This window comes from Myxocyprinus asiaticus, chromosome 38, assembly GCF_019703515.2.
Source record: "Myxocyprinus asiaticus isolate MX2 ecotype Aquarium Trade chromosome 38, UBuf_Myxa_2, whole genome shotgun sequence".
Classification (NCBI taxonomy): domain Eukaryota; kingdom Metazoa; phylum Chordata; class Actinopteri; order Cypriniformes; family Catostomidae; genus Myxocyprinus; species Myxocyprinus asiaticus.
The window spans coordinates 41,391,586-41,407,777 of NC_059381.1; the positions used below are offsets into that span (position 1 = coordinate 41,391,586).

General features: G+C 35.7%; 1 protein-coding gene across 6 annotated transcripts in view; it reads left to right on the plus strand.

The window, feature by feature from the left end:
* Positions 1-16,192, plus strand: part of LOC127429127 (E3 ubiquitin-protein ligase Jade-2-like) — a 96,006-nt gene that overhangs the window by 36,018 nt on the left and 43,796 nt on the right. For all 6 annotated transcript variants that reach the window (XM_051677959.1, XM_051677960.1, XM_051677957.1 and 3 more), the window contains exons 6-9: positions 1,442-1,653; positions 1,754-1,921; positions 8,445-8,561; positions 14,248-14,733. In XM_051677959.1, the coding sequence (XP_051533919.1) occupies positions 1,442-1,653; positions 1,754-1,921; positions 8,445-8,561; positions 14,248-14,733 (983 nt within the window). The remainder of the gene's footprint in view (positions 1-1,441; positions 1,654-1,753; positions 1,922-8,444; positions 8,562-14,247; positions 14,734-16,192) is intronic.

Below are 16,192 nucleotides of genomic sequence, written 5' to 3' on the forward strand. Positions count from 1 at the left end.
GAGAATGCTGCAAATGATCTCCGACCATCTCAGGAGGTGCGGTGAGTTTAGTTTGCTTTATTTCCATGAAGCAGTATGTGCTTACGCATTGTGAATGCAACTCTGCAGGTTCACAAATATATATCTTTGTATTAAAGAAACAGAGATGAAAGTGATTGAATCATAAAATAAGGGTTAGACCAAGTTCACCTTGAATGGAAAATTGTGTTCTATTTTATTATCTTTAGGCAGCATTAAAGGAATATTCCAGGTTCAATACAAGTTAAGCTCAATCGACAGCATATGTGGCATAAAGTTGATTACCATGAAAAAATTATTTATGCATTTGAGTACTTGCAGAAGAGTGAGCATTGTAAGTGCAATATCCTTGCAGAATGATTAACAATCCTTTTGCAATGCATATTAGCTCTTTCAAAAGGGTGAGCATTGTTTGTACGCTTGCAAAGGGCAAAGTGTGCATGGTCTGGAAATATTATAAATACACAAATATACAGATAAAGAAAATAAAATTCCATACCTATCTATATTAGTAGATTACCATTCAGAGAATTTTGCAAGATTGACTTCTAAAAACTGAAACTAATTAACATATAAGTGTGGGGAATGTATAGAAATAAGACACCCGTATTCATTTTTATATATATATATATATATATTTGTGCAGCATTTCTGAGACATTTGTAATTCATTAGTTTTGGTATACAAAACTAAAAATCGCCATCTGTTATCTACCTCTAGGTGTCTTTAGGAAAACAGCTTAAAATGTGATACTTCCCCTTTAAGAAACGGAGAAATGTGATTTTTACCCAAACAAAGCAGATGAATGTAAGCTTTATGATTCTAATTCTAAATGAACTTATTGGAGAAATGACTATCAGAACCACATGCCCTGTAATAATTATTTTGCATAATAATCAATGGGCATGATGAATAACTTTCGAGAATTTAAAAGTATGAATATATTTTAGCATGAAAGAACAGTTACAGATGGAACTATAACTTTTATTTGGCTAGCCCATGCTAACATGCTCTGCTGTTACAGCACTTTTGTGAGTCTGGCGGAACATGCAACCTTTTCTCACATCTCGTATGATGAATTGGTATGAGTGGACTACTCCTGCAAATGAGAAAGAATTGCTGCTTGCAAAGAAAGAATAAACGTTTACAGGATGCAGTATAGCGAGTATAACAGACAGTTACATTATAAACAGTAATAGAAGAAAAGCCTAAATACCCTAAACCGCCATGAGATGCCACTGACAAAATTCCCCCAGAACTGAGCTTGTTTTGCTGCGCTGAGGAGTGGAACAGAACATGGGACAAATGAAATAGGTGAAAACAAATGTGGCACAACGACGCAATGCAAGACAGCTGTACGAAAAGTATAAAGCGGACGGTGCCTTTTGATTGGATGAGAACGTGTACCTTTGTGTGTTGTCAGCACTGCCGGAGCTGGATGAGTTGAGTATGGAGCAGGCGCTGCTGGAGCTGGAAAGCAGGTGTGAGCAGAACATGCAGCAAGCCATTGAGACGGAAAAGGGGCTCGGCATAGAGTACGACGAGGATGTGGTGTGTGACGTGTGCCGCTCACCCGACGGCGAGGATGGCAATGAGATGGTGTTCTGTGACAAGTGTAACATATGTGTGCACCAGGTGTGTGAACCATGAAATTATGAGCAAACCTTTGCTAGTACACATAGTCTGAAACGATTGGCTTTTGTGTTGACACGGGTATTGTTTTTGCATCTTGAAGGCGTGCTATGGCATCTTGAAGGTGCCGCTGGGTAACTGGCTGTGCCGCACGTGTGCCCTCGGAGTGCAGCCTAAATGTTTGCTGTGTCCCAAGAGAGGAGGAGCTCTGAAGTCCACTCGCAGTGGAACAAAGTGGGTCCACGTCAGCTGTGCCTTATGGATTCCAGAGGTACAAACTGATGACTCATTTCAACCTCAGTGAAGATTGAAAATAGTGTTTCATATAAATGAACAATAAAAAGGTATGCAAACTCCTCACTTTTCAGCTAGTCACCTTTTCTGAAGCGAATTTGCCCAAATTGTTTCGTAAAATTTTCCACATTTTCCTTATTAAAATCACTTGAAAGGGTTCCTGTAAGCTTAGAAACTTAAAAAAGCTTTAAATACAATAAAAATGCATATTAATACAACAAACGAATCAACTGAAAATGGGACACCTGCTATGACTTTCTCACCTTTTTCACCCTTCTCGAATTTGCAGCCATGAATAAACATTACCAATTGAATCTCATGATGTTACGGTTATATTTCACCCCACAATCAAAAGAAATACAAAATGATATTTTGCATGAAGAAAATGAAGCACATTTTTAGAACCTTTAGATATTTTGCACGGTAACATTATTTTCATGACTTTTCTCTACCCAAATGTTAAAAAATCTCATTACCATAACTGTTATGCAAACAAAATAAACTAAATATATATATATATATATATATATATATATATATATATATATATATATATATATATATATAATTTGAAAGTAATAAGTATGTGAAAATACTTTAAATGATAAACTATTCATACATCATGGCAATACTTGTTATACTTTATTTTGCTGATTTAAATAAAAATCATTGTATTACAGGATTCTTTTCAATTTTTGTATAACCATAATGAAAATCTAATGAGAAGCACTATTGAAAATAATGTTATTTTATAAACAAATTCAAAAGCGTAATGTCCAGACTCTTTATTAAAGTGCTCAGACAAAAAAATAAATAATAATTATAATAATCTAAAAGGCCCTAAACATGGGCTTTATTTTCTTTTTGCAAATTATAATTTTTAAACAGATATGTTTTCAAAGCATAAGTTTGGAATAATGTACAGATTTTGCTCTTATGGAAAGAAATTGGTACTTTTATTCACCAAAGATTCAACTGATCACAATGTATAGTCAGGACATTAATAACATGAAAAATTACTATTACAATTTGAAAACAAATATTAAACAACTACAAAGAATTCTCATCAAAAAATCCTCCATGTGCAGCAATGACAGCTTTGCAGATCCTTGGCATTCTAGCTGTCAGTTTGTCCAGATACTCAGGTGACATTTCACCCCACGCTTCCTGTAGCACTTGCCATAGATGTGACTGTCTTGTCGGGCACTTCTCACGCACCTTACAGTCTAGCTGATCTCACAAAAGCTCAATAAGGGTGAAGATCCATAACACTCTTTTCCAATTATCTGTTGTTCAATTTCTGTGTTTCCTTGCCCACTCTAACATTTTCTTTTTGTTTATCTGTTTCAAAAGTGGCTTTTTCTTTGCAATTCTTCCCATAAGGCCTGCACCCCTGAGTCTTCTCTTTACTGTTGTACATGAAACTGGTGTTGAGCGGGTAGAATTCAATGAAGCTGTCAGCTGATGACATGTGAGGCGTCTATTTCTCAAACTAGAGACTCTGATGCACTTATCCTCTTGTTAAGTTGTACATCTGACCTTCCACATCTCTTTCTGTCCTTGTTAGAGTCAGTTGTCCTTTGTCTTTGAAGACTGTAGTGTTCACCTTTGTATGAAATCTTCAGTTTTTTGGCAATTTCAAGCATTGTATAGCCTTCATTTCTCAAAACAATGACTGACTGACGAGTTTCGAGAGAAAGCCGTTTCTTTTTTTGCCATTTTTGACCTAATATTGTCCTTAAGACATGCCAGACTATTGCATACTGTGGCAACTCAAAAACAAACACAAAGACAATGTTAAGCTTCATTTAATGAACCAAATAGCTTTCAACTGTGTTTGATATAATGGCAAGTGATTTTCTAGTGCCAAATTAACAATTTAGCATGATTACTCAAGGATAAGGTGTTGGAGTGATTGGGGCCTGTCTAGATTTGATCCAAAATGACTTTTTTCAAATAGTGATGATGCTGTTTTTTACATCAGTAATGTCCTGACTATACTTTGTGATCAGCTGAATGCCACTTTGGTGAATTAAAGTACCAATTTCCTTCCGAAACAGCAAAATCTATACATTATTCCAAACTTTTGGCTGCCAGTGTAGATATGTAACAAACCTTTCACACACATGGTAAATACCACCATTGATACATAATTTCAGGGTTCTCACGCATCCTGGAAAACCTGGAATTTTGCAATGCAGTTTTCCAGTCATGGAAAAGTCATGAAAAATTAGAAGAAATACCTAAATGTCTTGGAAAATTATTATTTGTCCTGGAAAATATTTAAGTATAATAAAACTGTTTGACTGTGTGGCTAGCATGGGTTTTGTTACATGTACAAAAACATGGTAACGATCAAGACTCGGGATAGGTGTCAAATACACATTTGGATTGATTTGTCACTGCTGATGAAAACACATTTTGAAACAACGTGAATGGTTGACTGTCATAAACAAAGCCCTGTCATGTACATTCTCTGCTCATCTGCTGCCATTTCCAAAGTAGTGTATTTATACAGTGAAAAATATGATTTTTTCGTTCTAACATTGCTGTTGTTTTAACTACAAAAACACTTGAGTTGTAAACCTTTGACAACAGTTGATGGTCAAACTAAAATAATAAGTTCACAACCCGATGTGGTAGTGTGGTGATGCGGCCTTTACACCTCGGAATGTGAATTAATTTTCAATAATAAATGAACAATCTGAGTCTGCTTATACCATGGTGACTACATGTAGGGCCTTTTGATTTCTGCGATGTGAAAAAAAAAAAAAGAAATAGGTACAGAATCGCTGAATCCAGTCCTATAAATGGCATTAGCTATAAAATGTGGAATGTCTCAGAATTTGACACATTATGGACGAAAAATAATGATTTAATGAACAAATAATCAGATTACAATTGTGATGTATCCTTGTGTGATTATTAAAATTGGAAGTAGCTGTGTTTATTGCATTCTATTTTACACATTTGACAATTTTTTGGTGGCCTGGAAAAAGATGCATTAAGGTGTTATAAAAAGTTGTTGTGGAAATCACAATTGCACTACTGTGTAAAGTGTGAAATGGAAATCATGAAGCTGTCATAAGGACTCCAAACACATCACTTATCGTCTTTTCATGTTCAATCGTGGATCACTTTTGTAAAGTGCTATAAAATACATTCACATGGAAGACACTGCAAACTAGGGTTGGGCGATACATCGAATATCCACGATATAATCAATAAACTTCTGCTGACGATATAAAATTCAACAATATCATGAATATCGCGATGAATTTAATGAGCCTTTCATTTGGCCATTAGGTTTCACAGAGTGCATCAGAATGAACCGGTGACGCACTGATCTGTGTGCATGCGTGGGGGCGGCGGGGGCTTGTGTTTGTAGCGCAGTTCATCTGCATTGTGAAGTACTGCAGGTTTAAGCATTCACGGAATTCCAAACATTAGTAACCCCTATAAAGTTATTATACAAATCTACAAACGCGGAACAGTAAAGGAGAGCTTGACAGCGGTTCACAAGATGCGAAACTCATAACTGTCCAACAAACACTGCACTTTGCATTTCATAATAAAATCTCCTGGTGAAGGTGAAATAAACATGACTGCGCTTCAGTGACAAAATAAAAACCCCAGTTTAGGGTGAAATAAACAAGACAGAAATATATACATTTATCTTTAACAAATTTTATCCTGAAAATAATAATAATTCAGTATTATAATCATTTAATATGATGCAATATTCATCAGGGGCCGGTTGCACCAGGTATACGTAAGTTACAACTTAGCCTAGTTGTGGCGTAAATGGGCTCTAAGTCACAATTTATGCACTACTAAATATTTGAGCGTTGCACCATTAAACTCAGGTAGGACGTAACCCTACGTATAAACTAAATATTTATGGAAGACTCCCACCAGGAGTAACGGATGGAATAAATAAGCAGACTCATTTAATGATGTCAATGAGCTCATGTTTTAGTTGACAGGTTTCAGTACTTTCAACATACAATTATGATGTTGACATTTACACTCATTTACATTTAAGAGAGAAAACATTATGTAAAAAACGTACTTCTTCAGCATGAAACCAATCTAACGGTGCACTTTCCTGTGTACGCCACCCGGTGTCAAGTTTCAACATATATAAAATATATAAAATATTAAAATGAATAAACGTCTATTTTTCCAGCCTGGTGTATAAGTAATTCTATATTTATTGCCCCTTATACGTTTCAGATACAGCTATTAAATATTGTTATATACATAGGCTAAATATACCATTAATTAAATCTTGTTTTATTACGTATCGTATTTCAGTGGGGATATAATTTATTACAGCTGACATTTACTTGAGCAAACAAGGTTTGAGCATCAACCGTAACAAGATCAAACTGAGATTCACGGCTGTTTAACACTTCTGTGTACAAATGTGAAGGCTGTTTATTAGATCAATACAAGTAAACATGCACTCTGCACTCTGACCCCAGCTTAGCTGGGATATGTGAAAAAAAGAATTTCACTGTATATGTGCAAACGTATAATGTGTGATAAATAAATATAATTAATTCATTAAATTTAAAAAAAACCTGTCATATTATGCAACTACGCATTACTTTATGGAGAGCTTATGACCTACTAGTTAAGTCTTGCCTTAAGAACAGGTGGTGCAACTAAATTAAGCACTGACTTATTAACAAACTAACTAGTAGTTACTAAGCCCATAGTGTGAACTTTATGTCCTAACTTAAGTGAGAACTTACGCATAGCTGGTGCAACCCTGCGCTGGTTTCCAAAAAATAAGTGAAGTAGTTTTGCACACCTTGTTCATCTACAAAGAAAAATGTTTTAGTTAAAATATATTAGAGTAAATTCGATTTTTATTAAGCTTCCATATATAATTGTATGTTATAAGCGTAAATATGCAAATCAATAAAAATGATTACATTTTACTCTCCCTTGTGTTAATTTAGTGAAAAACTGTGGAAAACATGCCTTTTTCATTTTTAAATGGATTTTTATATAATGCCTTTGAAATATTAATTCTACATGGCTGATTAGATGAAATGAATGTTCCTCTGATTTAAAAAAAAAAAAAAATTATGCCATTTCAGAGCAAACACATAATTATTGATATATATATATAGAATATCTTCAATTTGCTGAAAAATATAGAGATATAATTTCATGAGCCATATCGCACTGCCCTACTGCAAACTTGCAATCAGCATGTAATAATGAATTGTAATTGAAATATTTCCAGGGCTTTCTTTGTCTTGTCATGTTTCTGCAAGGACAGCTTTTCAACTGGAAATGTGAAACTTGTTCTGCCAGGTGGAGGGCAACACACACACACACACACACACACACACACACACACACACAGACTGAGCTCTCCATAATTCTGCAGAATATTTAATTGAAAAGAGGACAATATGAGAATTGGCATGAAGAGACCGATTGAATGAGTAAATTGAGCAAAGGCTGCTCAATAACATCTTGACACTGAAGAGTGAGAAGGAATTCTCAACAGCACAGAAATGAGTGAAAGCGCTGTTGAACTGAACAGCACACCAGCTGCAGCTGAACTGGCACATGGTTTTACAGCACCTGTTCCTCATGTATTTAATCTGTAACAGTCATCCAGAGTGTTTTGAACAATTAAGACAATCTCATTCAGTTCTTTAATTCAAAGAGAAAGGACAAATGCACTAAAACTAAAACCAAAGCTGCTGCTGTATAACAGAATATTTAGCAACTCATATCTGATATATTCAAATGTATTTAGGTGAAACACAGAAAGCATGTCAAATATAATATACAGTATACATGTATAGTATACTGTATATGCCATTATGCCATCAATTTAGCAAAAGAGTTCATCAACTTAAAGTATGGGGACAAAAATGGGTCAGATTTGATTGATTACCTAAAAGTGTAATCTAAAATATGACGTAACTGATTACAGTTTTAATTGTGTAAAAGTTGATTAACCATTTAGCCCTACTTCGGTCATTTGACTTTTGAAGTGTTTTGTAATTCTTTCGATATTCTCAGTAATTAGGCTATTTGTATATTATATATTTTTTTTTATCAAAATTAGCATAATCAAGCAGCACAACAAAAACTACCATGATATAAAAATGTATTTATGTCATTACGGTAATGAGAATGAGATTTTTCCTCACATTACAGTAATAAGAATTGATCATGAAAATAGTGACACAATGCAAAAAATTAATAAATAAAAATCTTTAAAATAGGTTTTATAATTTTTTATTTTTTTTTGTGGTGAAAGATGAACCAGACATATTCATGACAATTATGTCTTCAGAAGAATTATTTGTCAGTTCTATGGCTTTATTTTCCTCCCAGTTTAGCTCTCACATTACTCAGCTTTAGAGTTAAATCCTTATATTGAACAGAAGCATCATGTTCTGAACAGTGAACAGTGTGATAAGCCTTTGATTGGTAATTTGTGATGTGTTTATATATTGCTGAAGGTGAGTATCGGCTGCCCTGAGAAGATGGAGCCCATTACAAAAGTATCTCACATCCCAGCTAGCCGATGGGCCCTGTCCTGCAGTCTGTGCAGGGAACACACCGGCACATGTATACAGGTGAGAGACATGCACGCATACATACTTCACAGTTGAAGTAGAAACATTAGAATAACATTTTTGCAACTTATTGTTCTGCAGTCCCACAATGAAGTAAAAATTCTGTTATGTAATTTTTACAAACATTACAGAAATAAAAAATTATGCCATTTACTCATCTTTTTTTACTTCTTTCCACCGTGGGACACTAAAAGACTTTAAATAAGCTCTCATTCAAGCACAACAGTCTCTAGAGTGTATAGAGAATGGTGCAAAAAACAACCAGTGAGCAGCAGTTCTGTGGACGAAAACGCCTTGTTGGTTATGTGAACATTAACTGAAGCTCCTGACCCATATCTGCATGATTTTATATATTACACTGCTGCCACATGATTGGCTGATTAGATAATCACATAAATAAGTAGATGTACAGGTGTCGGTGTGGCCGGTGAGTGTATAATCCAATGTTATGTCTCAGATGTCCAGAACAAAATATGCAGAGACAGCATGATAAACAAATCATCTGCAAAATCTGTTCTCGACTATTTATGATGATTATGATGATATACACTGGCGGAATAATGTACAGATTTTGCTGTTTTCGGAAGGAAATTGGTACTTTAATTCACCAAAGTGGCATTCAGCTGATCACAAAGTATAGTCAGGACATTACTGATGTAAAAAACAGCATCATCACTATTTGAAAAAAGCCATTTTGGATCAAATCTAGACAGGCCCCAATCACTCCAACACCTTATCCTTGAGTAATCATGCTAAATTGTTAATTTGGCACTAGAAAATCACTTGCCATTATATCAAACACAGTTGAAAGCTATTTGGTTCATTAAATGAAGCTTAACATTGTCTTTGTGTTTGTTTTTGAGTTGCCACAGTATGCAATAGACTGGCATGTCTTAAGGTCAATATTAGGTCAAAAATGGCAAAAAAAGAAACGGCTTTCTCTCGAAACTCGTCAGTCAGTCATTGTTTTGAGGAATGAAGGCTATACAATGCTTGAAATTGCCAAAAAACTGCAGATTTCATACAAAGGTGAACACTACAGTCTTCAAAGACAAAGGACAACTGACTCTAACAAGGACAGAAAGAGATGTGGAAGGCCAGATGTATAACTATACAAGAGGACAAGTACATCAGAGTCTCTAGTTTGAGAAATAGACGCCTCACATGTCATCAGCTGACAGCTTCATTGAATTCTACCCGCTCAACACCAGTTTCATGTACAACAGTAAAGAGAAGACTCAGGGGTGCAGGCTTTATGGGAAGAATTGCAAAGAAAAAGCCACTTTTGGAATAGAAAAACATTCGCCACTCTTTCCATAAGAGCAAAATCTGTACATTATTCCAAACTTTTGGCTGCTAGTGTTTATATGTATGTGTTATATATACACCGATCAGCCACAACATTAAAACCACCTGCCTAATATTGTGTAGGTCCCCCTCATGCCGCCAAAACAACGCTAACCTGCATCTCAGAATAGCATTCTGAGATGCTATTCTTCTCACCACAATTGTACAGAGTGGTTATCTGAGTTACCGTAGTCTTTGTCAATTCAAACCAGACTGGCCATTCTATGTTGACCTCTCTCATCAATAAGGCATTTCTGTCCACAGAACTGTCCATCACTGGATGTTTTTTGTTTTTGGCATCATTCTGAGTAAATTCGAGAGACTGTTGTGCGTGAAAATCCCAGGAGATTATCAGTTACTACTGATACTCAAACCAACCTGTCTGGCACCAACAATCATACCACAGTCCAAATCATTGAGATAACATTTTTTTCTCCATTCTGATGGTTGATATGAACATTAACTGAAGCTCCTGACCCATATCTGCATGATTTTATGCACTGCACTGCTGCCACACGATTGGCTGATTAGGTAATCACATAGATGATGATTTGTGCCAGATGGGCTGGTTTGAGTATCTCTGTAACTACTGATCTCCTGGGATTTTCACGCACAACAGTCTCTAGAATTTACTCAGAATGGTGCCAAAAACAAAAAAACATCCAGTGAGAGGCAGTTCTGCGGATGGAAACGCCTTGTTGATGAGAGAGGTCAACAGAGAATGGCCAGACTGGTTCAAACTGACAAAGACTACGGTAACTCAGATAACCGCTCCGTACAATTGTGGTGAGAAGAACATCATTTTAGAATGCTATTCTGAGATGTGGGTTGGTGCTGTTTTTGCGGCACGAGGGGGACCTACACAATATTAGGCAGGTGGTTTTAATGTTGTGGCTGATCGTGATATATATATATATATATATATATATATATATATATATATATATATATATATATATATATATATATATATATATACAGCTTTGGAAAAAATTAAGAGATCACTACAATATTAGGCAGGTGGTTTTAATGTTGTGGCTGATCGTGTATATATATATATATATATACAGCTTTGGAAAAAAATTAAGAGATCACTGCAAAATTTGCAGTTTCTAATGGATTTACTATTTATAGGTATGTGTTTGAGTAAAATGAATTTTTGTTTTGTTTTATTCTATAAAGTACTGACAACATTTCTCCCAAATTCCAAATAAAAATATTGTCATTTAGAGCATTTATTTGCAGAAAATGACAACTGGTCAAAATAACAAAAAGATGCCGTGTTTTCAGACCTCGAATAATGCAAAGAAAACAAGTTCATATTCATTTTTACTAATACTAATGTTTTAACTTGGGAAGAGTTCAGAATTCAATATTTGGTATAATAACCCTGATTTTCAATCACAGCTTTCATGCTCTCTACCAGTCTTTCACATTGCTGTTTGTTGACTTTATGCCCATCCTTGCACAAAAATTCAAGCAGCTTGGCTTTGTTTGATGGCTTGTGGCCATCCATTTTCCTCTAGATCACATTCCAGAGGTTTTCAATGGGGTTCAGGTCTGGAAATTGGGCAGGCCATGACAGGGTCTTGATCAGGTGGTCCACCATCCACAACTTGATTGACCTGGCTGTGTGGCATGGAGCATTGTCCTGCTGGAAAAAACAATCCTCAGAGTTGGGGAACATTGTCAGAGCAGAAGGAAGCAAGTTTTCTTCCAGGATAACTTTGTATGTGGCTTGATTCATGTGTCTTTCACAAAGACGAATCTGCCCGATTCCAGCCTTGCTTAAGCACCCCCAGATCATCACCGATCCTCCACCAAATTTCACAGTGGGTATGAGACACTGTGGCTTGAAGGCCTCTCCAGGTCTCCGTCTAGCCATTAGATGACCATGTGGAAGATCGGTGATGATCTGGGGGTGCTTCATATATACACACACACACACACACACACACACACACACACACACATATATATATATATGAATATATAAATGTCAGCTTTCTAACAGCACCTAGATCAAGCTTGTAGTCCACTCAAAGGTCAAAATATTAGATGAAACAATGGGGAAGGTGCGTGTGATCACAAAATAGACAGAATGTCTATGGCAGTGGTTCCCAAACGTTTTTAAACTACGGCACCCCTTTATGTTGTTTTTTTTCCCCCCCATGGCACCCCAACCACTGAAAAATAAATAAATTGAGATGTTTTTTTTTTTTAAAAACTGCATTATATAAAAAGTTAAATGTAAATATTAACAAATTAAATGTAGCCTTCAAGTGTTTCTAAAGTAAACATTGCTTCAAGCATTTAAAATAACTATTCAAGAGCCATTAATAAAATAGTTATAAAATAGAGTAAACAATGCTTTAAATTTTTCAGTAACGGCAGCAATTAAACATTAAAAAAATCATAATATAAATACATTTATAAAGTAATCTAATGCAAAATACTTAAATTGTTGACAAACTTTCCTGTGATTATTAGATATCGTTATTCTAATAGATAGGTAAGATAGGTATGTTCAAGTTAAAGCTACACTATGTAACTTTTGGCCCTTTAGTGGTTGAAGATTAAAACTGCAGGTTAATTGTGGTGGAACATTGTTTAGGTAAACACGTGAGTTGGGCTTCGACTCTGCTCTTCTGCGCGGAAGAATCTGATGGTTTGAGTACCGGTGTAACCATGGTTACAGGTGATCATCTTATTAGAGCGAATGTCACTAACAATGTCAAAACTCGCCCTCTCCCCTCAAAAAAAAAAAAAAATAACGAAAGGAAGAGAAAGACGGATATCCGAAAATACGTCTAATGAGCAGGTAAGTAGCATACGATGACATTAGACATAACGATTGCTAGCCATATCAGATAAAATCAAATGTTGGAAACTGTTAGCTAGCAGGCAAATAGACCAAGGTAGTTAATGGTTTAGAGATTGGCTTTGATACCAGCATAAAAGTAAATTTTTTTCTTCCTCGAAAATGAAATTGAAAGCACTGCAGTATCACAATCCATAATAAAGTGCCCCATTAGAGTGGCTAACGCTATCTAATACACTACCACGCTAAGAGAGCTACATGGCTAACTATCGGTCCAATAAAATATCTTACCTGTCCAGCAAGAAAAACTCCATCTCTGGGTTGGTTTTAAATCCTTTTAAGATTTCGGAGTTGTCGCCACCTCTGAAAAGCCAATCCGATGCTGTTTCATGTTTTATTATGGGCTCTGTCACTTTCCCTTTTTGCTTGCAGACTCTCCTCCATTTGAGGTTTCTTTATTTTTTAAAAAGAGTGATTCCCCAGAGGGTTACTTTTTTGAATGATCCATGGTCAGTGTTGCTCATTTGTTGTGGCTACAAGCTTTTAGCTTCAAACTACCACCACACCTATCACCGCACATATACATGCGCTGTTGTAGCATGGACCTTCTTTTCTTTACGGACATGACGTAAACACGCACAGACGAATGACGGAAGTATGCAGTTTCTCACCAAAGCATCCCGACAGCTCTAAAATATAAATCATTATTATAATGATTGTATTTTAATAATAATGATATGATAACATAATGATAACATTATTCTATTAGGCTGCATTTACACATCTCACAGATCGGATATTTTTAAATAAAAAATGTTTGTCCTGTCTGCTTACACAATGTATAATGTTGCATCGATAGCAGATTTTGTCCCAGCTGTTTACACTCTCATAATATATTAATGGCTGTGCTTACGTTAATATCACGTCAAGAGGGGTGTTTTGACTAAGAAGCGCTTTTGACTGTTCATGCGTGAAGCTGCATTAACAGTGAAACTTTTATCATTGGTGGCTATTAAAATATTGAGCTGAGCAGAGATTCTGCAGCACCCCTGGCCAGTCGTAGGCACCCAGTTTGGGAACCACTGGTCTATGGACGAGTGTTCAGCTGCGTTAGAGCACCACATGCATTTCAGATCTATCTATATATTGTGCACTTTTAGCAGGGACAGAGAGCAAACAGCCTGAATCACAGGCTTTCAAAGACAGGATAAAAAACAAAACAATGTATGTTCATCATAAGATTGGGAACATACACAATATTATTTAACATTTTTAGGACTTTTCTGTAAAATAAGACAAATATTTTGCAATAAGTCCACTTTATGTGGAGCCAAAATACGAAGCAAAACTGAAGAGGTTAATGATAATTTTATGGTACTTTTTTGTCCCAGTCCTCATTTACTTTCAATACAAGGAAAAGAGCAGCATTAACGTTCTTTGGAATGACATGAGGGTAATTTTTCTGTGAACCATCCATTTAGGGAAGTGCTGTCCTAAATGTTGTTGTTCATTGCACAGTGCTCCATGCCATCCTGCATCGTCGCCTTCCACGTTACCTGTGCGTTTGAGCGTGGACTAGAGATGCGCACTACTCTGGCAGAGAACGACGAAGTGCGCTTCAAATCATACTGTTTGGAGCATAGTAGTGTGTCTCACTCCAGCAGCTGTGGCGGAGCTGTAGACAGAGTCGAATCCCGTCACGCGGGGGCCAATCCGTCTGAGACAGAGCTGCAGAAGAGCAGTGAGCGCAAGCAGAAGCTACAGGAGCTTCAAGATGACTTCTACAGATTAGTGGACCCCAAGGATGTGGCCGAGAGTCTTTGTCTTCCAGATGTGCACCTGGACTTCCTCTATCAATACTGGAAACTGCGGCGGAAGGCCAACTTCAACCAGCCGCTGGTGACCCTGAAAAGAGATGAGGTGGACAATCTGGCCCAACAGGAGCAGGATGTCTTGTATCGCCGACTGAAGCTCTTCACTCATTTACGACAGGATCTAGAGCGGGTGAGTACCCAAAATGTAATTATTGTATTGTTTATAGGTTTCTCTTTCATTGCTCAGGAGACTCAGGAATAGTTGATTTTTGGGTGAACTATTCCTTTTAATGGAGGTATTTCACTGAAATATCAACTTTGTCTCAGATGTTACTCCTGAAATACATTAGGAGAAATAAAAATAGATAAAGACAAATAGATGAGACAGTTTCCGAGTAAGACTGGAGCTACAAAATTAATCTGGACAGTATAGCTCAGATGATTTGGTCTTGGAAGAATTTGATGAGAAATTTTTGAGTTCATATTGGGATCTCTTGACTTCTTGACAAATCTGAGCACAGTTTGAGACATTGTTGAAATCTCACAATGAGGACATAGATTACTGGAGTCTTTCTCCTGGGAAAAATGTATCTTTATTATATCTTATTGCGGTCTAGGAGAAACAGTTGAGATATTAAAGGTCTCATTTATGATTTTTCTTTCCTATGGGTATGGGTATTTTCTACTTCATTCAAATAAAGCAATAAAACAATGTTGTTATTATTATTAACGAAAACTTAAACAAAAACAAATGAAAACAAGTGTAAACTGAAATAAAGCTAACATAATTTTGATGTTTAAAATTAAATTAAATTTGTAAGACTCCAAATTGAACTAAACCAGAGAGTATTTAGATGGACCACTTCTATTAAAATGAATGGGAGAAATTAGAATGGCTTAAGGATATGGAAAAAGAAGTCCCATCTTACAGTTAAATGAGCCAATCACCTTTAAGATACAGACATCTCCTGCCAATCAACTCAAGAATGTCCATGCGCATTAGCAGGTATCCATAGAAATAGCTGCCCAGCCTGCCCGGGAGCATTCCAGTGATGGCCGCTGAGTGTACTGAATTGCCTTGAAAGAAACTTTGACTAAAATAAAACAACAAAATTGAAGTTTAGTTTTAGTTTTTATTACACAGTGTATAATAAAATTTAAAACCTTTACAACCCTCCTTTCACTTAAAAATTTCTGATAGACAGCAATAACACTAGACAGCCCTGAGAAAGTGAAACATGTTTAGAAGACATATCACATTGACTTTGGCAGCCCTAAAATACAAAAAAATTATAATAATATACTGAAAAACTACATTGAAACTAAAAAACAATGGTCAAAACTAATTGAAAGGTCAAATTTTAAAAATGAATAAATAAAAACTAAATATAAATTAAAAACTATAATGTCGGTGGAAAGTACCGCAGGTACATTACCAATTAAAAGTAAAATAAAATAATAATTAATAAATAAATAATAATTTTATATATATATATATATATATATATAGCTGCAAGCAACAATTAACAGGGTTCAAGCCTTTAAAGTCCTTTAAGTACATATGTAACAGATAATAAGTATTAATTAGACAGTCTGTTAGCAACTAAAACAATGTTAAAGTGCCTTAATTTTATGTAGCACAGACATAT